The 24,245-nt window shown below is 40.7% G+C and overlaps 1 protein-coding gene across 2 annotated transcripts in view; it reads right to left on the bottom strand.

Moving 5' to 3' along the window:
* EFHB (EF-hand domain family member B) overlaps nt 1-24,245 on the bottom strand; it is a 43,682-nt gene that overhangs the window by 1,737 nt on the left and 17,700 nt on the right. The window contains exons 6-12 of one of the 2 annotated variants that reach the window (XM_070433336.1): nt 23,238-23,367; nt 15,331-15,414; nt 14,844-14,911; nt 13,298-13,452; nt 6,439-6,646; nt 2,478-2,684; nt 929-1,110 (exon numbers count right to left, since the gene is read on the bottom strand). In XM_070433336.1, the coding sequence (XP_070289437.1) occupies nt 929-1,110; nt 2,478-2,684; nt 6,439-6,646; nt 13,298-13,452; nt 14,844-14,911; nt 15,331-15,414; nt 23,238-23,367 (1,034 nt within the window). The remainder of the gene's footprint in view (nt 1-928; nt 1,111-2,477; nt 2,685-6,438; nt 6,647-13,297; nt 13,453-14,843; nt 14,912-15,330; nt 15,415-23,237; nt 23,368-24,245) is intronic. The other variant, XM_070433337.1, reaches the window with a different exon arrangement.

Raw genomic sequence — 24,245 nt, 5'->3', positions numbered from 1 at the left:
CTGAGGAGGATCCTGGCCTCCTGCTCTGGAACCAGCCAGCAGGCATGGTCCTCTGAGCTTCTCCCTTCCTGTCTCCCCCACCTCAGCAGAACGAATGGTTGCGATGCATCTGGTCTTTAGTATTTAGTGAGTGCTCAAGCCACCAGCCCTTCCTGTGAAGTCCCAGAAGGTATCGTCTGTCTATTCTATCACTTATGCCTCCAGATATGCAGGGCCTGAGGAAGCAGTTACTCACTAGTTCACAAGTACGGCTCTAACCAAGCTGGTCGGACCAAGCTCTGCTATTAATCCTTGGTCCTCTGAAGCCCGAGGCTACCTGGCTGCTCCTGCTTTATAACCCATCCAGGAAGAAAATCACCTGGGAAACGAGGACCATGTTTTCTGAGAGAGAGGAACACACACACACACACACACACACACACACACACACAAGATACATGGGCTGACACACAGTACAAGACAGAGTACTTTAAATCAGTGCTATTGCAGATAATTTGACACAACAGCAGTACCTAGAAGGGTGGCAGAGTGGCCTTCACATGCCTACTATTTGGTTCTGGAGACCCAAGAACTTACACAGGGGAGAGATTGACCCTTTGGCTTTTTTTCAACTAAGAATGCTGTGAAATGTTTTAGAAAACATTTTTCTTTTATAGTAGGTCGTAGTGAATATACGATGTGAAAGTAATGCTTACTATCATAGGGTAAATTCTGCTTCAAGAATCGTACCAAAATGTCACAACCAAATTGAACATTACCTTCAAGGACCCTTTATTTGGGGATCCTAATGAATTCTGGTGACTATTATATAAGGTCAGGTTGTATAAAGTCTGATATTAAGTAGTTGTTGTTAAATACACATTCCTATGTTAGTGTATTTATGTAAAGTTGACATTTCTTTCCACCCTTTTGAACTAGTAAGCTGTACCTCTTTTTTGGATCTGGTTTGGAAGAAGTCTCTTTCAAACACTCCTTTCTGGCTAAAGATGGAAGGATATAGCAATGAATAGGCATTTCCCTCTTCACCATAATTCGTTCTATCGCTGATGCGGCGAATTCGGGGGACAGGGATATCAGATCGAATGGTTGGAACACCATAGATGGGATAACCTAGGACATCATTGAGGGAAGAAAACACATATTTTGAAACGGAGCTGCGTACTACACTAGCCACCAGCCACATGTGGCTATTTTGAGCACTTGAAATGTGGCTAGTCTGACTTGAGATGTGGAAGAAATATAAAATACACACTGAATATCAAAGATCTTGTACCAAAAATGTGAGATATTTAATCACTTTATATTGATTACTTGTTGAAATGATATTTTAGAAATATTATATACATTTATATATGTATACTATTAAAATTAATATTACTTGTTTTCTTAATGTTGCTATAAAAAATTTATAAGTACATATGACTCCAGTTATATTTCTATTAGACAGCACTATTCTGAAGAGTAGCAAGACCTCATTATACCAGAATGTATAGCAAGTCTATAAAATTCAGTTACCAAAAAAAAACATGTATATCATTAATCATGTCCTTACTATCCTGAAGTAATCTTGATCAACATAAATTAATCTTTCTAAATAGCCAATAAACATCATATACTATATGGAGATATAGGGTGTTATGGGTTAAACTGTATCTTCCTCAGATTTATATGTTAAAGTTCTAGCCCCTAGTACTTAGAATGCGGCCTTATTTGGAAATAGGGTCATTGTAGATATAATTAATTAAGTTAAGATGAGATTGTACTGGAATAGGCTCCTTATCTATTGTGACTGGGGTCCTTAGAGAAAAGGGGACATTTGGCAACTCGCACAGGAGAATGCCATGGGAAGGTGACGGCCGAGATCGGGGTGATGCAGCAGAAACCAAGTAGCGCCAGAGATTGCCAACAAGCCACCCAAAGCTGGGGGAGAGGCCTGGAACAGATTCTTCCTCAGAGCTCTCAGAAGGAACCACCCCTGCCGACACCGTGAACTCGGACTTCCAATCTCCAGAACTGTGAGATGGTAAATTTATGTTGCTTACGACACCCAGTAGGTGGTCCTTGTTACGGCAGGACTAGCAAACTTACAGATGGAAAATGAAGATAGTGAGAAACCTTTTGTAAGAGCTCTTCAAATAGTTGAAGGCAAACCTGTGTGTAGCTAAGAGTCACCTAAAGCTCAGTGACATCTGATTACTACACTGTGTACCATTCAGTGTTCTGATCTGTGACGGTTTCAATTTCATTAACATCCAGAGAATCCTTTTACTTGGATCACCACTAACAATAGATCAGCCTAAACTTACCAAGACCCCCTGGGTGCTTGGATATAGAATGAAACAAAAGATCCTAGGCTTTGAGAAACTTACAGCCTCATGGAAATCAAGGCTGGGGATGATGCAAGGGCAGATGAAGAACACATCACTTCCATGTTTGCTGATCATTTTAGATCTCAACAAACGCCTTGACATACTCACACATGGTAGGGACAGCTCCTACAACCGCACTGATATCAGAAGAAGTGGTCTTATAGTGACTGGAAACCTTATCCCTTGGCCTCAGAAGTGTCCGGAGAGTCTTTTCTGAGTTCTCATTTAAGACAATGTCTTCAGGCTGTATCAGGAGGGTTGGTTCTGATTCTTCAGTATTAGCCTCAGCAGGGTTTGCACAATCTGGTTTTTTACCTATAAGCAAAGAGGGAAAGGGGGAAAATGTACAGGAAGAAGTTACTACTTGGTTCTTACAACTCCACAACAAAAGCATTTTTCCCAGTTAGTTTCTTCTTGCTGGTGGAAAACTGAGACCGGGCTGGTGTAAACCCTCCCCAGATACCAGCACCCCACTGTGGAAGAGCAAGTTCAGGCCAAAGTCATATCCCAGGAAACGGAAACCTGGTCTAATGTTTCTTTTCACCATTCCACTCCCTTGACTCTAGAACAGTGGTTCTCAACCTGTGGGTCACGACCCTTTGGGGGTCGAACGACCCTTTCACAGGGGTCGCCTAAGACCATCGGAAAACACATACATAATTACATATTGTTTTTGTGATTAATCACTATGCTTTAATTATGTTCAATTTGTAACAATGAAATTGGGGGTCACCACAACATAAGGAACTGTATTAAAGGGTCGAGGCATTAGGAAGGTTGAGAACCACTGCTCTAGAATAAAGCTCTTAAGTATGAAAGAATAAAAAAACATAGAACCTATTATTTTTATTTCTTCTCTTTAAAAATTAGAGCTTGCTTTCATATTTAACTTGAACTACAGGATTACCACAGTTGTTCCTAGCAAAAGACACACTTAGAGCCCTGGCCGGTTTGGCTCAATGAATAGAACATTGGCCTTTGGACTGAAGGGTACCAGGTTCGATTCCGGTCAAGGGCACATGCCAGGGTTGCGGGCTTGCTCCCCAGTTGGGGGGCACACAGGAGGCAGCCAATCCATGATTCTCTGTCATCGTTGATGTTTCTATCTTTCTCTCCCTCTCCCTTCCTTTCTGAAATCAATTGTTTTTAAAGAAAGACACGTTTAGAGTTGTAAATTCCATACATACCTGATCATGGAAGGGAAGGCCTGTGTATTGAAACATTTGGAGAAATTATAACTCACTGTGAGCTCAGGAGCTGATTAGTAGTATATAAATAACTCCCTTCAAATCCGTGTATAAAAGAAAACCCTGAGGTAGAACTGAAATTATAAGATTCTGACCTATTTTGCAGATTTGCTTTGCTGAGTCAATTCTGAAACTTAGGAGTACATTCCTGACATTCTTTCCAACAGAGCTGGTAACTGACACTCGCACTAGAGGGCGCTGTGGCCTTTCACTCTCTACAAGAACTCTTAGTTCTGAAAAAGCTCAAGCCAGGTTTGCAAAGGCAAATGGTGCCCCAGCATGAGAGCGGGGTGGGAACTGTGGCGAACCAGAAAATACATGTCTCTGTAAAGTCTGCACCCCCCATTTAGCACCTGCCAGTTGTTGCAATGAAAGCATTCAGGCCCATTGCAGATCCTCTAAACCCCTCCCCAGCCCCCCACTCCTCCCCAAACACACCAAAAAGCAGAAATTTGTTCCAAGTGTGAAAACCTATTCCTCAGAAAACTGTTTGAAGGCCACTATCTTAAAGTACTTACCCCATCACCACCACCTTTCCTGCAGAAGTCAACAGTAGGGTAGATTTGATATAAGACAATTTCTGAGGCCTTTCTGACCCATTGGACACTATCTTAAAAGATAAAAATCTCAAGAATTCCATAGAAAATGGCTGACAAAGTCTGGCCCCAAATCCTGACATGAAAACTGTCTGGTTTGAAAATAGGCTTCTGCTTCTCCCCACCCCCACCCCCAACTCATGAGTTGTGCCAAGAAGAACAATTTGACTCCTCTTATGTGAAAAATAAGGCAAATTCATTGAACTGATGTGGTAGAACTCTTTCTTTTTCTTCAACGAAATAATAGGTGTTGCATACCCTACTTTTGAAGACAATGCTCATACTTCTGAGAGCTTCATTAGGTAGGGAAGATGCGCCTGCTTCCCTAGGGGGTAGACTAGAAAGTCCATCCCAGAAACTGGTAAGGCCTCATGTCATCAGTACAGCCCAAAATTTGGTTTTGGTCTTGCAGAAAGGCATGACCAAGGAATAAAAATAAAAGCAGTAGGCCTTAGCTGGTTTGTTCAGTGGTTAGAGTTGGCTCTTGGACTGAAGGGTCTGGGGTTCGATTTTGGTCAAGGGCATGTACCTCGGTTGCAGGCTCGATCCCTGGACCCAGTCAGGGTGCATACAGGAGGCAACCAATCGATGTGTATCTCTCTCTCTGTCTCTCCTCCTCTCTCCCTCCCTTCCACTCTCTAAAACAGTGGTTCTCAACCTTCTGGCCCTTTAAATACAGTTCCTCATGTTGTGATCCAACCATAAAATTATTTTCGTTGCTACTTCATAACTGTAATGTTGCTACTGTTATGAATCATAATGTAAATATCTGATATGCAGGATGGTCTTAGGCGACTCCTGTGAAAGGGTCGTTTGACCGCCAAAGGGTCGCGACCCACAGGTTGAGAACCGCTGCTCTAAAAATTAATGCAAAAATATCCTCAGGTGAGGATTAACAAAAAAATAGAAGCAGAAGTATCTCACTTTTTAGAAGAGAGAAAATAAAAATGTAAACAACCATTTAAAATAGTTATCTTTCTCTAATAATCAAGATTTGAAAATTAAAGCAAATGATGCATCATTATATACCAACTAAATTACAAGAATGTTTGAAATAACACTCAGTGGTAACACAGTTGGAGTAAAATTGTCTCACAGCGTTGGCTGGTAAAGTTGCAAATTGGTAAAATCATTTAGAAAAGTGAAACGAAAATACGTAAAGAGAGTTACTTCTGGGGTAATAATAGCATTCATGAGAAATGAGATATAATTAGAAACAGAAAGCTCTTTGAGAGATAATCGTTGTAGTGTGACCCACATTACTTTAACACTGTCTGGAAACAACCAAAATGTCGGAGTAAGGAAATGGTTTAGTAATTCATAACACAACAGCATGAAGGAACTGAAAATGAAGTTTACAGAAACCATAAAAGTATCTCTTCATTCCACAGTAATTTGAAAGTTAAATTTTAAAAAATAACAAAATAAAAATGGTACATTCGCTGTGATTTCAGCTATATTTAAATATATGCATACACACATACAAATATGTATATATGTATATCTATATATAATTAGTGATGCAGGTATATAATACGTAAGCATGAAAATATTTGCATGAAAGTGAAGATTATGGTTTTATTTTTTGTTGTTACTGTTTATGAAAACTAACCGGTTAAATTTTCCTTTGTCAAATTCTACTTTACTATTCATTTTCCCTGGGGGAGGAGAGCTAATCCTATATCATAAAAGCCTGATAGGCAACTTGTCCCCTTGACAGGGAGTTCGACCAAGGGACCAGCCAGCCAACCACAGGAAGGCAGCAGCTGGGGGAAGAGAGGCCCCAGTTGGCAGCCGGCAGTTGTTCCGGACCCCACCTGTGCACAAATTTCATGCACTAGGCCTCTAGTTACTCTATAAAAATGATTTGTGAACAGCTTTCTGAGGAACTGTATATCATGTTTTGGGCTTCTGAATAAATTCTTTTGCTTTTAATTTTTTTTATCTTAAATGAGTAATAAAATTCAAAAGATACAAAAACATAAGATTAAAAGCTGAGTCTCACTGCTATCCTATCCCTCAGCTACCCAGTTCCCCCTCCCTGGAAATAGCAAATGTTATCAAATTCTTTCCTACCCTTCTATGGATAGTCTATGCATAAACAAGCAAATAAATATGTATATATGTGCATATTTTTAAATACATAATATTAAAGTTGAGATGAGCTCCTAGAAAAATGAAAATATAAAAGTCCATTTAAGAGTTTGGCAAAGCTTCAAAAATTACCTTTAATGACAACCCTCTCTTCATACTCTTTCAGAGGCATTTTATCTTTCCAGTTAAGGTAATTTGCAAATTCCAGGTAGTTAATCAGCCCATCATTATCCACATCACAGTAGTCAAATAGCTGGTCCAGGAGCTTCTCATCCAAGTGCAAGTTGGCTTGCTCACAAGCTTCCAGAAGCTCATCTTTATCTATCACCCCATCTCCCTTCTGTTAGACATAAAGCAAAAAAAGGTGCAGTGAGCGTTGTCTTCAAAAGTAGGGTATGCAACACCTATTATTTTGTTTAAGAAAAAAGAAAGAGTTCTACCACATCAATTCAATGAATATGTCTTATTTGTCACATAAGAGGAGTCCAACATTAAGCAAGATTGATCTTCGTGGTGCCAACCTGCTATGTGCACAGTAATTTCAACCCTGGTTAGAGCAAGGTGTGGCTCAGAATCTTTGTTAATGCTATTTAATAATTTTTTCATTTAAATCATGCTGTTTACACTGAGAAGATGTGACCATGACTCATGCCTGACATTTCATCTGAAGCATGCTGTGACAGCTCTCTACAAGGTTCCTTGCTTTCAAAGTGTTCTGGTGTCCCAACTGGGCAGTGAGTGATCCTCCACTTCACGACCTGGTAATGAGAAAGAATTGGGGAAGCAGCTGCCAGCCAAGTACAGGGAGGTGGATTCTAAGACAGTTAGTTGCCTGCTTGTTGTTAACACTCCTATGGACAAGAGGGGCCTGCTACCAATTTGGTGATGAGCCCTCATTGTGACAATTAGCACTAGAATTCATCCTGGTCTGGTGGGAGGGGAAGTCTGCACCCCCTTTCAGAGAACAGTTCAATACAGGAGCACCTACACTGAGTGTTACAGGAGGGAAATATATGACGACCCTGGGCAGAAACTGGCTGATTCACTCAGGAGGTGTGGGGGCAGAGCCCATAATGCTCATGAAGGAAGAATGACAAGAGTTGGGATGTCTTCCTCCTCAGCCCCTCCTGAAGTCTCTTAAGCCAACCTTGAATCCATTCAAAGATGACAGTAAAAGATCTGAGTATGTTCCCCGTGGGTCCTGGCTGCTATAAGGGAGCTTTGGCCCTCTCAGAGAGATTTCACTGAGATAAAAGAAGGAGGAGACGGAGGAGGAGGAGCAAGAGGAGGAGCAAGAGGAGGAGGAGGGAGAGAAGGGCAAGGAGAAGAAAAGAAAGGAGGAAATATAAACACACACACACAAAACAGAGAGAGTTCTCTGAGACAGACAAGGGAAACCATAACTGACTCATTGACTAGTATTCAGCACTTATGTCCAGGATTGGATTTACAATGATGAAGATGATCCCTGGAGACCAAGACACTGACCCTATAGTTCTAGATAAATTCCTGTCTTCACATCCGTAGGCCTGGAAAATGTCCCTAACCCTTATATTGAAACAGAAGGAGAATTTAAAACATACCATTGTGTGTGTGTGTGTGTGTGTATGTGTGTGTGTGTTTCTATTGAAACACATTATCATGACAAGGGAGCTACAAATGCCCTGGATTAAAGTAGACTCCTTTATGAAATCATCTGCTACAAACCCAAGTCAACCAAAAAAGCAAACCCCATAGCCCTGGCTAAAAAGCAACGTGGGCTGTGGCTGCTGAATCAAGAGGATCTTCAAAACGGAAATAGATGGTGTCAATAATGACAACTTTGCTGCCCAGTATAGGGCTTTGTGTGGACTGAAAACATTGGTGGTTTTTTTCATCTGTGTGGCCTGACAACGTTGGCGGTGTGTTTCTTTGAGCTGCCGGCCACCACCACACCACTCAAAACTGAAAGTATATGTTTCTTACTCCCTGGTGCAGACACCCTCTCTCCCTCCACGCCCTTAATCTCTCGCTCCCCAGACCCCACCTCAGCAGTTCTAAGAAGAAAGATGACTAGACATGGGGCTAAGGTCACCCTGTCCGCACGGGGGATCAAAGGCCACATGCAGCTGTCCGAGTACGCTGTGGAAATTCAGGGGGGCAGAGACTCCAACTTTCGTGGCTTCTTTGAATATAGGTGCCAAAGTCATCATCCTACTCAGTCTGTGGGGGAGGAGCCATCTGGATGCAGCTAGAGGGCCTGGGCAGAGTTTGTTTGATGTGGAGAGGGAAAGCTAGCAATAGCGTATTTCTGTGGCTTCCACTGCTACACGTGTAAGTGATATTGATACTTTAAGTGCCTGTACTGGGAATGTTCTTAAGACCCAGAGGCACTCATGATCAAGAAGAGCCACATGGCCATAAGCGGTTTGGCTCAGTGGATAGAGGGTCGGCCTGCGGACTGAAAGGTCCCAGGTTCGATCCTGGTCAAGGGCATGTACCTTGGTTGCGGGCACATCTCCAGTGGGGGGTGTGCAGGAGGCAGCTGATCGATGTTTCTCTCTCATTGATGTTTCCAACTCTCTATCTCTCCCCCTTCCTCTCTGTAAAAAATCAATAAAATATATTTTTTAAAAAAAGAAGAGCCACATGTAGAGAACTGCTAATACCTTTGGGGCCCCACAACCCTAATGGCCCCTTTGAGCTACAAGTCTCCATGACTAATGAGTTTGTCACTTAGAGCCTCTGGAAAAAGAGAAGCAACCTCCACTTGGAGGTGCCCCTTGAGATTTCAGACTCGTTGCCCCCCTAACCAGGCAGACAGCTTTTGAAAAGCAGCTAATAGCCAGTTCCTGAGCTCTTGTTGAAACTAAACACTTGACCCACGGAGGCCTTGTAACTTTCCAGACCGATAAGCATTTTGAAGTGAGCCAACTTGGACTCAATGATTAACAAGATAGAAAGGACTTAACAAGCCTCATTTGTGAAATGGTAATGGTATGTTCAAGAAGGCAGCCGGCTTGACCCCAGTTACATCTCAGTTTTACATGAAAAGGGCAGCAATCCTTAGGGGGAAAACTTGATGTCTCTTTGCTACCTGAAGCAAAAGCCACTGGCTCAACAGGACCATTCAGTTCACAGAGGCTCCCCATGTGCCTGGGCCTCATTCACTAATCTGAAAGCCAGTGGTCTTCACTGGGCTGCTGTGGCTTTGAACCTCAATGACAGCTCCGAAGGACCCGAAAGTAGGCATATAGTCACTCTACCCAGTGAACAGAAATCAAGGCCATTCTTACGGCTCTGGCCAGTCCTCCCCTTGACGAGGCTGCTTTAGTTTTACTGACTCTTGGATTGTTGCCAATGGCCTGCCTGCTTGGTTTGCCATTAGGAAAGCTATAGACTAGAAGATTAAAGACACTTCTTTTTGAGTCTGAAAACTATGGAAATGGATCATGGCTACTGAATGAGCCCTCTGGGTAATTCATATAGATGACCATGATAAGGGTCCCGTCTCTAATGAGACTAACTGGAATCAAGCTTCTGATTGAGCCTGATCCATTCAGATTGCCACCATGGCTGTCCGGACCCATCGTTGCACCAGACATGGCAACACACCCACAGACAAGGCACAAAGTAAAGCACTCTATGTTTCTGATGCAGAGGCTACCACCCTGTGACAAACTGTGACTCCTGCCACAAGCTGACCCATCAGTCTCATGATGCGGGGGGGACACATTGCACACAAGACATTGCTCCATGCTCCTGGCAGGCTGACTTTCGTCCCCTCTCAGAGTTATGAATGGTGCCTCACCACTGTTGACACATTTTCAAGTTATGGAACGGCTATGCCTAATCAACCAGCTCCCGTTGCAACAGAATGGCCCATGAAATTTATCTGAGTCATGTGTTTTGCTTTCTGGACCATTTTCAGTCTGACAGTGCTGTGCCTTATAGCCCAAAAGCAACTCAACAATCAGCTGTTCAGCAAGGTATTCAATGAACCATTCCTGCTCTCAACCATCCACAGCCATCTGAGCTCTGGAATAGCCTCAAAAATAGACTACCTTCCTTATCAGCTCCTGCTCATACATCTTACAGTAAAGCAGTTTGTCTCTGAATGCAGCTGCCCCCCAAAAGGAATCCATCCCATCTCAGCTACTTCCTGGATAATAATTAGAATAAAAGGAGTGAGAATTATATTGGCCTAATTTTGAAAATGTGGGACTCTGTTGTGACCATTCTTGGACATGATGGATCTTCCACCCTCTAGATTTTAAGTTCCCTAAATGGAAAGTCTACACATTATCCAGAATAATGTTTGATGTATTGTGTGCTCAATAAATAACAGAATTAACCCTCTAAGCCAAGAAGATTCATTTAAGAAAGAATATCTTGTGAGTTTTGTTTTGGCATTAAATTAAAAATGGGCATTCAAAGCCCTAGCCAATTTTGCTCAATGGATAGAGCATCAGCCCACAGACTGAAGGATCATGGGTTTGATTCCAGCCAAGGGCATGTACTGGGGTTGCAGGCTCCATCCCCAGCCCAGTTGGGGGGTGGGGAGGAGGAGGCAACCAATCAATGTGTCTCTCTCACATTGATGTTTCCCTCTATCTCTTCCCCTTCCACTTCCTTAAAAAAAATTCAATGGAAAAATGTCCTTGGTGAGGATTAACAGAAAAAACACACACACACACACTATAATTAATTAATTAATCAATTAATTAATTAATTTTAAAAATGGGTGTTCAACGATAGAAAATTCAAATAATCAAAAATTATCCTACAGCTGTAGTAGGAAGACCCACATCTTATTACTCTCTCAGAAAAAAAGCTCCTCAAGGACACTGAGCACTACATTACACATATTAAAAATTTACCATTTAAAAGGTGTATCAGCATTAAATAATTCTCAGTAATTTCCTCTTTGCTTAATTTAATTGTATCATAAGGAGTATGCCTGGTGGTTCACTAAGATAATCAACATCTATTAAGATGATCGTCTTGCCTATAATTACATTTAAAATGAAGAAGTTTTTAAAAGCAGAGCACTACCTATGGGTAGGTTTTCTTATTCATATCACTGCTACATAAATTTCCCCAGATACCATCTTTGTAAAATAACCTGGATTTGAGTTAAGCTTAAAATGTATTTATTTTAGCTTATATATTTTAATTCTGAAGAATCATTTTTAAATTACCTGTAAATAGCAATTGGTCTCTACTGAAAAACCAGAGAAACCGTTGAATACTTCTCTTTTCTTTAAACACAACTATGTGAGAAGTGTAATTGGTGACTGGTTGGTGTGTGTCCCTACATAATTAGTACACACCTAAATGAGAATATTAACCCACTTTTTATGCATTAGGACAACACAGGCCCTAATCTAAAAACAAATAAAATGAATGGACTTAAAATTAATTAGCCTATGAGTGATTAAGATTCTTTTAAGATAAAAAATTATGAAGTGTAACTTTCTCAAAGCTATACTCAACAGAGGAAGAGAAATAGGAATATTATATTTTTCCTTTTGAGAGAAACTAAAATTATTCTGTTCTCTTTTCTTCTCATATCAAGATGATACATCACATTATCACAGACTTATTTATAAACTTTTATTTGTTTATATTAGAATCATTCTAAAATGGTTGCTAGGCTGCCTAGAAAAATAAATACAATTAATAAAAATAAGTACAAAATAAAAATAGAACCAAAATAAAAGTGAGGAAATCAAAGCAAAGAGAATATAAGGATGGAAAAAATTAAGATGAAACTTGAATAAAAAGATCATACAACATGTACGCTATAAGATCATATTCACAAACTAGATGAGTTTCATTGAATTGGCTCTGAGCTTCCCGGTGGCCTAGTCAAAAAGGTCTGGACAATTAATGCAAAATTCGTGTTGTTCATAAGGTAAAGACAAACCAAATACTTAGATGAAGCACAGTTATTACCTGTGGAAAGACAGGGTTTCCTTATAAAGAGAGTGCACATGAAAAAAATAAAGAGTCTCGTGGACATAATAACAAAAATGTGCCATGGCCTCATAAGCAGTTTATATAATAGTGTTCCTTAGTATAACCTAAAGGCAAGCAGCTTGGTAAAGCAATCCTCTGATGACCTATAATGATGTCAGGTAATCCCAAAGCTCTAGATTGATCTACTTTATCAAAGGATAAAATTTAGAGTAACTTGAAAATTGAACGGCCTTGCCATCTCAAAAGTGAAACCACACCCTGCTCCCCCAGGGGAGAGACATTCTAAGTGTGACATGGACCTAGACCAGTGGTTCTCAACCTTGGCTGCACACTAGAATCACCTGGGAATCTTTTTAAAATCCTGATTTCTGGGCCTATGAAATCAGGATTTTAAAAAGATTCCCAGGTGATTCTAATGTGCAGCCAAGGTTGAGAACCACTGACCTAGACTGACAGTACTGTGTGTACATATTCAGATTTAGATGTAGATTGTCTCTACCTCAGGAGTCTTCCCCAGGGTTCCACGGTGCTTCCCTCCCACTGCTCCCAGCACTCTCTAGTTAAATAATCTACATCAATGGCTCTCAAACGTGAATGTGCATCAGAATCACTTGGAGGGCTTGTTAAAGCACCGTTGCTAGGCCCCACCACTGAGTTCCTAATTCAGTAGGTCTGGGATGGGTGTTGCAATGTGCATTTTAAACACATTCCCAAGTGACAGCGATGGTGGTCAAGAACCACACTTTGACAACCACTGCAAAGGTCAGAACATTTTTTTCTGTCAAGGACCAAAAAGTATATATTGTATGTTTTGTAGGCCATGCAGTCTCTGATGCACTACTGTGCATTTGTAGTGCAAAAGCAGCCACAGACAATACTCAAAACACATGGGCATGGAAGCCTATTTACTAAAACAGGAGGTGGACTGGATTTGACCCACAGGCCATAGTTCCCTGGCCCCTGGTCTGCACCCATCTGCAGGGATCTGGAAGCCTATGCACAAACCAAAAAGCTCTGCTCTGCTACTGGCCTTGTCATAGTGCCTGAAGGCTGTCAGCAAAGAGTCAAACCTTTCGCAGTTAACGTTCTTCAAGTGATGACGAACTGCTGCAACCATGGCTCGCTCCCTATCCTTGCCTCGAAGATATTCACTCGGGAGTCTATTATAGATGAGATCATCAGAGCCTATTGAGGAGGGGGAGAAAAGTCTTTTTATCTGATTATAAAGTTTGTCAATGGTATTCTCATGCTAAAGAGAGTGATCAAACAACTTCTATGAATGAAAAATCTACCTAACCCCAACACTATGATACAGCATGACAAAATCTTGTATATAAAAAAGTACATGAAGTAATGGACAAAAACTAATATTTCTGTTTTATGTGACTTCTCTGTGCAATGAAAACAAAATTGAAGAAATAAATTTTGTGGGGGCATCATTAGCCCTGATCAGCTGTCAAGTCATTTCCTATGACAGTGGAGGCCTGACTGCCTCTTAGCAGATATTCGGCTGCAATGCTGAGGACTGAAAAGCTGGGGCTGATTTCATGTGGGGGGCCACTCTATATGCCTCAGAGATGGCCGAACCTCTGGGAGTCCCTGTAAAAACTGTTCTCAAGCCTGGCCGGCGTGGCTCAGTGGTTGAGCATCAACCCATGAACCGGGAGGTCACAGTTCAATTACCGGCCAGGGCACATGCCTGGGTTTTGGGCTCGATCCCCAGTAGGGGGCATGCAGGAGGCAGCTGATCGATAATTCTCTCATCATTGATGTTTCTATCTCTCTCTCTCTCTCTCTCTCTCTCCCTTCCTCTCTCTGAAATCAATAAAAACATTTTATTTTGCCCCGACTGGTTTGGCTCAGTGGATAAAGCATCAGCCTGCGAACTCAAGGGTCCCAGGTTCGATTCCGGTCAAGGGCATGTACCTTGGTTGCGGGCACATCCCCAGTGTGGGGTGTGCAGGAGGCAGCTGATCGATGTTTCTCTCTCATTGATGTTTCTAGCTCTCTATCCCTCTCCCTCCCTCTCTGTAAAAGATCAATAAAAATATTTTTTTAAAAAAACATTTTCTTTTTAAAAACTGGACTCAAATTCCCTACTCCCCCCTAATATGGGTTTCTAGTCCACCTTCAGTCTGCAGATCAAGTTCCCATTTCCCAGTCCTGCTTCTCCCTATACCACTACCAACACCGCTACCCCATCCACAGTTTCATTAACTGAGAGTAGCAAGGGCCAATACAATATTTGATTCAGTAAAAGGCTGCCTCACTTCACTTTGGCTTGTTTAATACAGGCCATATTTATTTTCTAAATAAAATTGTGAGCCCTAATTGACTGAAGATATTAGTTACAACGGCTTTAATTTGTGCCTATTTCAAACATGACACAAAAAAACTTTTTTTCTTTCTTGTGTTACAAACTTTCCTTATTAATATTCATATGATATTTTAAGTCTCTAAAATTAGAAGCTTTGAGAGGAGCTGGTGAACTTAACTGCATAACGTTGTGTGTGTGTTGGGGGGGGCGAGTTGGGGGGGTGTAGTTTGTTTTGTAAAGAGAAAGTCTGTATATTTACCATAGTTGTCAGGACGGAGACAAGCTCCAAATGTGTAGTCCGGATGAACATTCATTGTTTCTGCAATGCTATCCAAGAAAACAAACCCTTTAGTTAAAATACCCACCACATGGCATCCCTGGAATTTAAAATATGTTTGCCATATGTTTTTAATAGCCTATATTTTCTCCTATAACCAAACTATGACGTTATCAAACAGACGGTCTCCAGAGACAGAGAAGAGAGAGGAAAATGTAACACAATAAGTTAAGAAATAAAGCTTCACACCAAGTTCTCCCGCTCTCTTCTCCAAATGCCTCTCCATCGCGGAGAACTCAGCACTTTCCTGCAACCACAGGCCCTGAGGAAGCTGACTGATAAACACACAAGGGTGGCTTTCTTATTTAATAGATAGAAACAAATAGAACACAAGCCAACATTTGCCACAAGAGTACTTTTAAAATTCAATCTACAGACACTCGCGATTTGAAGTTAATCATTAACTTACGGATCAAAGACTCTTCCAAGTTTATGTTGAAACTTTTCTTTGAAATCATCAATTCTCTTGGATACAACCTTAGCTCCTCTTTTCCTACAAAATTAGAAAATTGTCAGTTATCTCCATCACCTAAAGTATTCTTGGCTGCCAAATATAAAAATGGTAAGGAAAATCATAGTATACTTCAGGCCATCAGGAAAATAAATCCAATTTCAAAATAAATCATATGCTAAAAAGAAAGCTCTATGCTCATTCTTCTATCATTCTACTAGTGGCCTGGTGCACAAATTTGTGCACATTGAAAGGAAATTAATTAGAAGAAATATTTTAATATTGCTATTCACCCTTTTTCTATAATAGAAGTGTCAACCAAATTCGATCGACAATGACAGATCAAAACACATGCGTGCAGTTGGCTCCAGCAAGAGCTTTATATGGATTGCACATGTGCGAGTCAACTTAGCCTTTTATAGTATAGAATAAACTTGCTTAATTAGACCTGCTTTCTGATTTAGCTAAACTTTTTCCAGCCCAGTGAAGCACCCCAACTTCTCTTTCAGGTAATTGTCAGCAACACAGCAGTAAATATCAACACGAATCAGATTATTATTGTAGATCACGCAGGAAGAACAAAGGGTAAAATATTTAACTGCAGCAGTGTTTGACTATATTCTGCACAGTGAGAAAACCTGAAGTCATTTTCAAGGTCCACCACTTCTTACTTCTTTTCAAGTTTCTAAGCTTTCTAAATCTCCATTTTCCAGCTAATGAAAAGAAAACAGGATTCCACTGAGTCTCCTATCTACCTACTCCAGGACTTCTGTGAGGATCAAATGAGATGAGCATGAGAAAATGCTTCAAAGACATTTGGTTAAAGTGTGAAATGTTTCCACTTGGGCTGAAGAAATTTCAAAGAGGCTAGTCACTAGAAAGAAGAAGCCAGGTGTTGCTACGTGACATCATTACCTGGACAGTCGGACACTTAGCATGTTAGCCTTTTATATATATAGATTATAAAGGTAAGTTAATAATACAACCTGAAATTTTTTTAAAAATATATTTCTTTATTGATTTCAGAGAGGAAGGGAGAAGGGTAGAGAGATAGAAACATCAGTGATGAGAGAGAATCATCAATCGGCTGCCTCCCGAACACCCCCCACTGGGGATCGAGCCTGCAACCCAGGCATGCGCCCCTGGCCGGAATCGAACCTGGGACCCTTCAGGCTGACACTCTATCCACTAAGCCAAGCCGGCTAGGGCACAATCTGAAATTTTAATGAAAGAATAAGAAAGCAGACTTCAATTTGTTTTCAATGAACAAAACCAAGGTATCTAACTTTTAAAATTGCTAAAAGAAAATTAAGCATTAAATAAATAAATAATATAAACAGTTAACTCACACCTAGTAAGTAAAATATAGAGAAATTATAATACTATCTAGTAATGAAAGAACGTAAAAACAACAAAATGCTACTTTTAATATAGTACACTAGCATATATATATTTATATATAGCCTATCTAATAAAAGAGAAACATGGTAATTAACCATAACTTCACTACCCTTCCCATTGGCTAATCAGGGCGATATGCAAATTAACTGCCAACCAAGATGGCGGTCGGCAGCCAGGCAGCTGAAGTGAACAGGAGATTTGCTTACTCCAGTGACGGAGGAAGCCAAGATTCCCCGCCTGCCTTGCCGGCCTCTGAGCTTGCTCTCTAAGAAACGTTGCAAATATAGAAGCTAAACAAAACTCCAGAAACCTGCTTTCAGCTGTCAGAGCTGGAGCGAGTAGAACCGAAACAGTGTTACAATTATAGAACCCAAACAAACCCAGATCCCTGCTTTCAGCAGCCGAGGCCTCAAGCTGGAGCTGGCCTCAGAGCTAAAGCCGGCTCTCAGCTCCAGTGACAACTATAGAAGGTAAATAAATCCCAGAATAAAAAAAAAAAGAAAAAAGGAGAGGTTGGGAGCTTCAGTCGCCCACCAGCCTGAAAACGGCCCTCAGCCCCTCACCCAGACTGGCCAGGCACCCCAGTAGGGACCCCCACCCTGAAGGGGGTGTGACCAGTTGCAAACAGCCATCATCCCCTCATCCAGGCTGGCCAGGCACCCAAGTGGGTCCCCCATCCTGATCCGGGACACCCTTCAGGGCAAACCAGCCGGCCCCCACCCATACACCAGGCCTCTATCCTATATAGTAAAAGGGTAATATGCCTCCCAGCACCGGGATCAGCAGAGCCTCGAGGCCTCACTGCCCCGGTGTCAAGCGGAGCCGCGAGACCTCCCAGCCTGGGATCAGCGGAGCCGCGAGGCCTCCTAGCCCCTGGAGCAGCGTGACAGGGGGCAGTGCCCAAACCCCCTGATCGCCCTGCGGCTCTGTGTGTGACAGGGGGCGGGGCCACAACCTCCCTATCTGCCCTGCTCTGTTAGTGACAGGGGAAGGTGCCCCAACCCCCTGATCGGCACTGCTCTGTGCCTGATAGGGGGGAGCTCCCCAACCCCCTGATTGGCCCTGCTCTGTGTGTGACAGGGTAAGGCACCCCAAACCCCCCATGGGCCCTGCTCTGTGTGTGACGGGGTAGAGCTGCAACCTCCCCATCGGCCCTGCCCTGAGTGTGACAGCAGCGGCGCCCCAACCCCCTGATCCGCCCTGCTGTGTGTGACAGGGGGAGCTCCCCAACCCCCTGATTGGCCCTGCTCAGTGCGTGACACGGGGGAGCTCCCCAACCCCCTGATGGGCCCTGCTCTGTGCATGACAGGGTACGGAGCCCCAACCCCCCTAATGGGCCCTGCTCTGTGCGTGACAGGGTACGGAGCCCCACCTCCCTTGATGGGCCCTGCTCTGTGCATGACAGAAGGTGGCGCCGCAACCTCCCCATCGACCCTGCCTTGAGTGTGACAGGGGGCGGTGCCCCAACCCCCCAATCGGCCCTACAATGAGTGTGACTGGGGGTGGCATCACAACCTCCCGATCCGCCCTGCTCTGTGCATGACAGTGGGGCGGCGCCCCAACTCCCCAATCGGCCCTGCTCTGAGCCTGACCAGGGGCTGCACCTAGGGATTGGGCCTGTCCTCTGCCACCTGGGAGCGGGCCTAAGCCAGCAGGTTGTTATCTCCCGAGGGGTCCCAGACTCTGAGAGGGCACAAGTCGGGCTGAGGGACACCCCCCCGCCAAGCCAGTGCACAAATTTTTGTGCACCAGGCCTCTAGTATATATATATATATATAAGAGAGAGAGAGAGAGAGAGAGAGAGAGAGAGACACATAAAGAGAGACAGAGTGAGACAGAGATAGAGAAAGAAAATATTCAACATTGGCAAAATGAATGGTAAAACTCTTGCAGATTCCTATTGCAAATTGCTATAATCCTTTTGGAAATAATTTGGCAATATGATTCAAAAAGCATAAAAACGTTCATTCTCTTTTTTTAATCTACCTCTGGGAACCAATCATAAGAAGATAATCCACATAACAATTAAAAATGTAGAGAAGTTATATTTATAAAAATGTTTGTAGCCTCATTGACTATAATGCATAAAGAATCTAAATATTCAATCATCAAGGGTGATTATATTATGTCATATTAAAAAGAATATTGCATGCAATTTAAATGTTGGTTATTAAGAATACACAGCAATATAAAATTATTTGATGTTAAGTGAAAAAGAATAAAGAATGAGGTAGCACTCTGATCAAACTTATGCAAAAACTACACAGGAAGCCACACTAGAAAAAAAATACATTAAAAATAATAATGGCTGAATTAAAGTGACAAAAATATGGGTGATTTTATTTTGCCAATTTTCTGTAATATAATTTTGTTACTTCATCGTGATTAAATGAATAAGATTTCTTTTGAGAACTGTAAAATTATAACACTACTATTCATTAACATTAGAATTAATAAATCCTCTATTGTTTTGCTCAAGACTGAAAACAATGAATATAAAATTCTTAAATTTCATTTTCTTTTAAAACTATTTCCTGTGCTATAGAAATATCAAGCTGAATAAATTTCTGGAGAAGAGTGACACTCTGTGGAGAAACAAAAGATGAAATATAAAGTAATTCACTTCTTATTTCTTCATTTACTTTCCATTAGTTCAAAAAGAAGGGAAAACATATATAGGTAACAGTCAGAATAAATCAATGGAAGTTTAAAGGCCATAATTTGAAATAAATAAAGTTGCCAATCTAAAAACCAGCTCCAAAAGACATAATTAGGAACATGGAAGAATGATAAGGGTTAGTATATAAATCACAGAGTCTACTCTCTCCAGTCTAATAGTGCCTGGATTATGTTTCTGGGAGAATCAGAAAGTATCTGTGAGAAGCCATTTAAGTCAGAATATCAATAATTGTAACATTATTACACAACCTCACAGCATTCACTGATCAACTCAGAATAAAGTCCTTTGCATGCCAGTAAGATTTTTTCATACACACACACATATACATACACTTAATATTTGAAGATTCTAACTGATTCTTCAAACCAAAAGTCATAAACAAAAACAGATAGAGGTAGTTTTACAGAGGAAATATATCCCTTAAAAGTTAAAAGTAAACCAAATTTATGTTAAAATAGTACATATAGCCCAGCGGGCATGGCTCAGTGGTTGAGCGCCAACCTATGAACCAGAGGTCACGGTTTGATGCCTGGGTTGTGGGTTCAATTCCCCAGTAGGGTGTGCAGGAGGCAGCTGATCAATGATTCTCTCTCATCGTTGATGTTCTCTCTCTCTCTCTCTCTCTCTCTCTCTCTCTCTCTCTTTCTCTTCCTTCCACTCTGAAATCAATAAAAATATATATTTTTTAAAAATAGTACATATAAAATTCAGATGTCTTAAAATGTAAACAAACATGCTTAATTCCAAGTTTATATTAGAAATCACATTGAAAAGTAGTGAGTTCTTTTTAAAAATCCAATTAATTGAAGGAATAAATGCTCTATTATTTTAGCAATACTTTTCCAATTACGTTTCAAAATACAAAAATTATGATCAAATAAAACATTGTTCTATAAACAATGTTTCCTCTTGGATAGAGACAAGTTGGAGATAAATGTACCCTGCTTATTGCCTGCTTTTATAAATTCAGTTATTTTGTATTGAGATGTAATTAACATATAACATTGCCCTAGGTTTTTTAAAAATATATTTTTATTGATTTCAAAGAGGACAGGAGAGGGAGAGAGAGAGAGAGAAACATCAATGATGAGAGAGAATCATTGATTGGCTGCCTCCTGCATGCCCCACACTGGGGACCAAGACCGCAATCTGAGCATGTGCCCTTGACCAGAATCGAACCCGGAACCCTTCAGTCCGCAGGCCGACACTCTATCCACTGAGCCAAACCAGCTAGGGCTTGCCCTAGTTTTTGGAGTACTCAGTGTATTTACCTATGACTACCCCAAATCATTAATAAGTATGTCATTAATGACCCAAAGGCTCTGTTCTTAGGACACTCTTAAGAACTACACTGTTGTTAATGTGTTTATTTAATGTATTTTAAAAATTGATAGGTTTCTACTTCTAAGCTTTCATAACTGAATAAATCATATTTGTCATCTCCCTTTAATTATCAATTTTTGTTATACTTCCTTATAAGTATCTAAAGTCCTTAAATATTCCAATAATTTCTTCATGTTTTCCTTTATGTATGGTTTAACCACTTAAATGATGATAAATTAATGAATATTTGTCATATAAACTTTTCTCCTATACCCAAAAGAAAACTATTCCATAAGAATTTACTATAATATTGTAAGAATTTATTTAGTGTTTGTATTTTACCATTATTGTTTTGAATAATTCAGGTATCAGAAACTCATATAACTAAGAAGTGGAAAAGAAATGGAAATCATTATTTCAGATCTGTTATCATAGAATCAAGGGCAAATAAATCTGGTATAGACACACTGCCTGGGTTTCATTCCTAACCCTAGTACTTCTTAGCTACATGATCTTAGGCAAATGATATAATTTTTTGTACCTGTTTCTTCATCTGTAAAATGGGGAAAAATTATAATTATAGTACACCTACCCCATGGAGTTGTTGGTAGGATTAATTTAACAATATATGAAATACTTAGCACTTTGCCTCTGTAACTGGGAGGGGGTGTTACCACCGTGAACAGAGGGGCAACTGAGTGAGGCAGGTTGGGTCACAAGTTGTGGGAATGCAACTTTGTGTCCACACTGGAGCCTGGAAACTTGTAGGTTCAGTCTGTCCTTTAAAGAGGGCAGAAGGCAAAATGACTCCACTCCCACTGCTGATATATAGAAGTGCCAGCCCAGTATATTAGTTTCCTGTGGTTGCTATAAAAAAGTTAATACCACAATTTGTGGCTTAAAACAACAAATGTATCCTCTCAAGAGTTCAAAAGGCTTCAAAAATCTAAAATCAAGGTGTCAGTAAGACCACATTCCTTCCAAAGGTTCTAGGGGAGAATCTATTCATTGCTTCTTCTAACACCGGAGGCTGCTGGCATTCCTTGGCCTCCGCTGGCTTCAGGCCACATCACTCCAATCTCCTCCTCCATGTTCACTTCACCTTCTCCTCTGTGTGCCTCCTCTTCAGTCTCAAATCTCCCTCTGCCTTTCCTTATATAAGGACACTTGTCATTGGATTCAGGGCCCATCCACATAATCCAAAATGATCTCTTCATCTCAAGGGTCTTAATCTAATTACCTTTACAAAGACCCTTTTCCCACATAAGGTAACATTCAGAGGTTCTGGGAATTGTCTGGACATACCTTTTCAACCTACTAGACCAGTATTTCCTATCTTCTGATAATTTTTTTATTGTCTCTGCTTTTTATTTTATTTTTTAATTAAAAATTTATTATTGAAAATATTGCATATGTCCCCTTTCAATCTTCTGATATTTTAAGCATAGTAGAAAATATGGATTTTTATGAGTAATCTCCCACTATTTAAGTGTTAGCTTAGATATAAAGCTTAACACGGGTTATGAAAAACTAAAAATGCTTATTTTCATTTTCTAGGGAAGTAGTCATATAGAATGAAGGCATAAAAAGATCACAGTTTACAAGAATAAGTCAGATGCTCAGGTGCTCAAATAACTATTTTTTAAGATATATTTTTATTGATTTCAGAGAGGAAGGGTGAGGGAGGGAGATAGAAACATCAATGATGAGAGAGAATCATTGATCAGCTGCCTCCTGCTTGCTCCCCACTGGTGACCAAACCTGAAACCTGGGCATGTGCCCTAACCAGGAATCTAACTAACCATGACCTCCTGGTTCTTAGGTCAATATTCAACCACTGAACCACACCAGTTGAGCCCAAATAACTATTAAACAAAGATGAATGATAAAGGACTGGTCAATTATATGTGATATGGTTATCTTTGTAGAGATTTGGAAACCTATTATCTTTAAGAAACATCAATAGAGTTGATCCCATAGATGAAAAACATTCATACATGTCTTTATATTTGCTTGTAAAATCACCAACTAATTTTAGAGTGATATATACTTACACACACACACACACACACACACGCACACACACAAATTATCATGATTATCTATGGGGGATCTGGTCAATTTGGAAGATACATCACTATATCTTTTCTATTAATTTTATGTCTGAAACATATCATTGTATTATGTCTTCAAAAAATAAATCAGCCCTAGCTCAGTTGATTAGAGAGTTGTCCTGATACGACAAGGTTTCAGGTTCTATCCCCAGTCAGGGCATATACAAGAAGCAACCAATGAATGCATAAATAAGTGGAACAACAAATCAATGTCTCTCTCTCTCTCTCTCTCTCTCTCTCTCAAATCAATAAATAAGAAAAGTTAAATAAATAAAAATAAACTTTTCTTTAAGTCCATAGGTAATATATCTAACACTTGTCCCAGGATACAATATAATTAAACTTACATTTGTAATTCATGGAGCCAATATAAACTTTTTGCCATGGATCGTCCATCATTAAAATGTGGTGTTGGGACCCCGTACAGGTTAAACCTATGGAAAGTTGATGGGTTATACTTTCGGTTCTTTGCTTCTCCTGTGAAAAGAAAGGGGAGACTTCTGACTTCTGCAATACAAATAACCTTATCTTGAAGGAAGCACATTATGTTCTCATTGACATTGAAAATGAGAGTGGAACAAAGAATGAAACTGTAACAGTGCAGAGACCTGCACATACAGTATTTGGCAACAGATGACAGAAGCGTTCTCCCATGTGAAGTAGGAGACTGGTGGACAAGAGTTCCTTGTGTTAATATTTGGAAAGCAGGCAGGCACATGATGAAAAATGCAGACCCAATTAACATTACAGGAATCCTGAAGATTGGGGAGGTTGGGCAATGCTCTGGGGTCCCAGGAGTCCTTCCCATTATGCTAAGATCAGAGAGGTTGGTGTTCTGTACTCGCTTTCACTGAGATTTAGTGACATGAGAACACTGAAACCCTCACAGTTCACTAAAATCATTTATCTCATATTAGAAACATTCAAAGGGTGATTGAGAGCAGAGAACACAACAGGGAGGTCTTTATATTGAAGATCTAATACTGTGGTTTTTTCTTTTCAAGTCAAAATGTAGCATTAGTTTCTATTTCTAGATTAGAAAGTAAGACTGAAACTAGAGATCAGCTCAAAGGTTAAGATATAATGGAGAGAAGATATTCAGACTCACTAGTAACCCAAATAATGTAAAGAAAAACAATCATGTGAAATTATAATTGGTCTCTCAGTTAAGTAACAATAAAGAAGATTGGCCCTAACCAGATTGGCTCAGTGGACGGAGCATTGGCCCAGTTTGATTCCGGTCAAGGACATGTACCTTGGTTGCAGGCTCCTCTCTGGTGGTCCTGGTCGGGGCTCCTGCAGGAGGCAGCCAATCAATGTGTTTCTCTCACATCGATATTTCTCTCTGTTTCCCC

The sequence above is a fragment of the Myotis yumanensis genome, unplaced genomic scaffold, assembly GCF_028538775.1.
Source record: "Myotis yumanensis isolate MYYU_CA2020_CCGP unplaced genomic scaffold, mMyoYum1.0.hap1 SCAF_14, whole genome shotgun sequence".
NCBI lineage: Eukaryota > Metazoa > Chordata > Mammalia > Chiroptera > Vespertilionidae > Myotis > Myotis yumanensis.
This window is presented reverse-complemented; position numbering and strand designations above follow the sequence as displayed.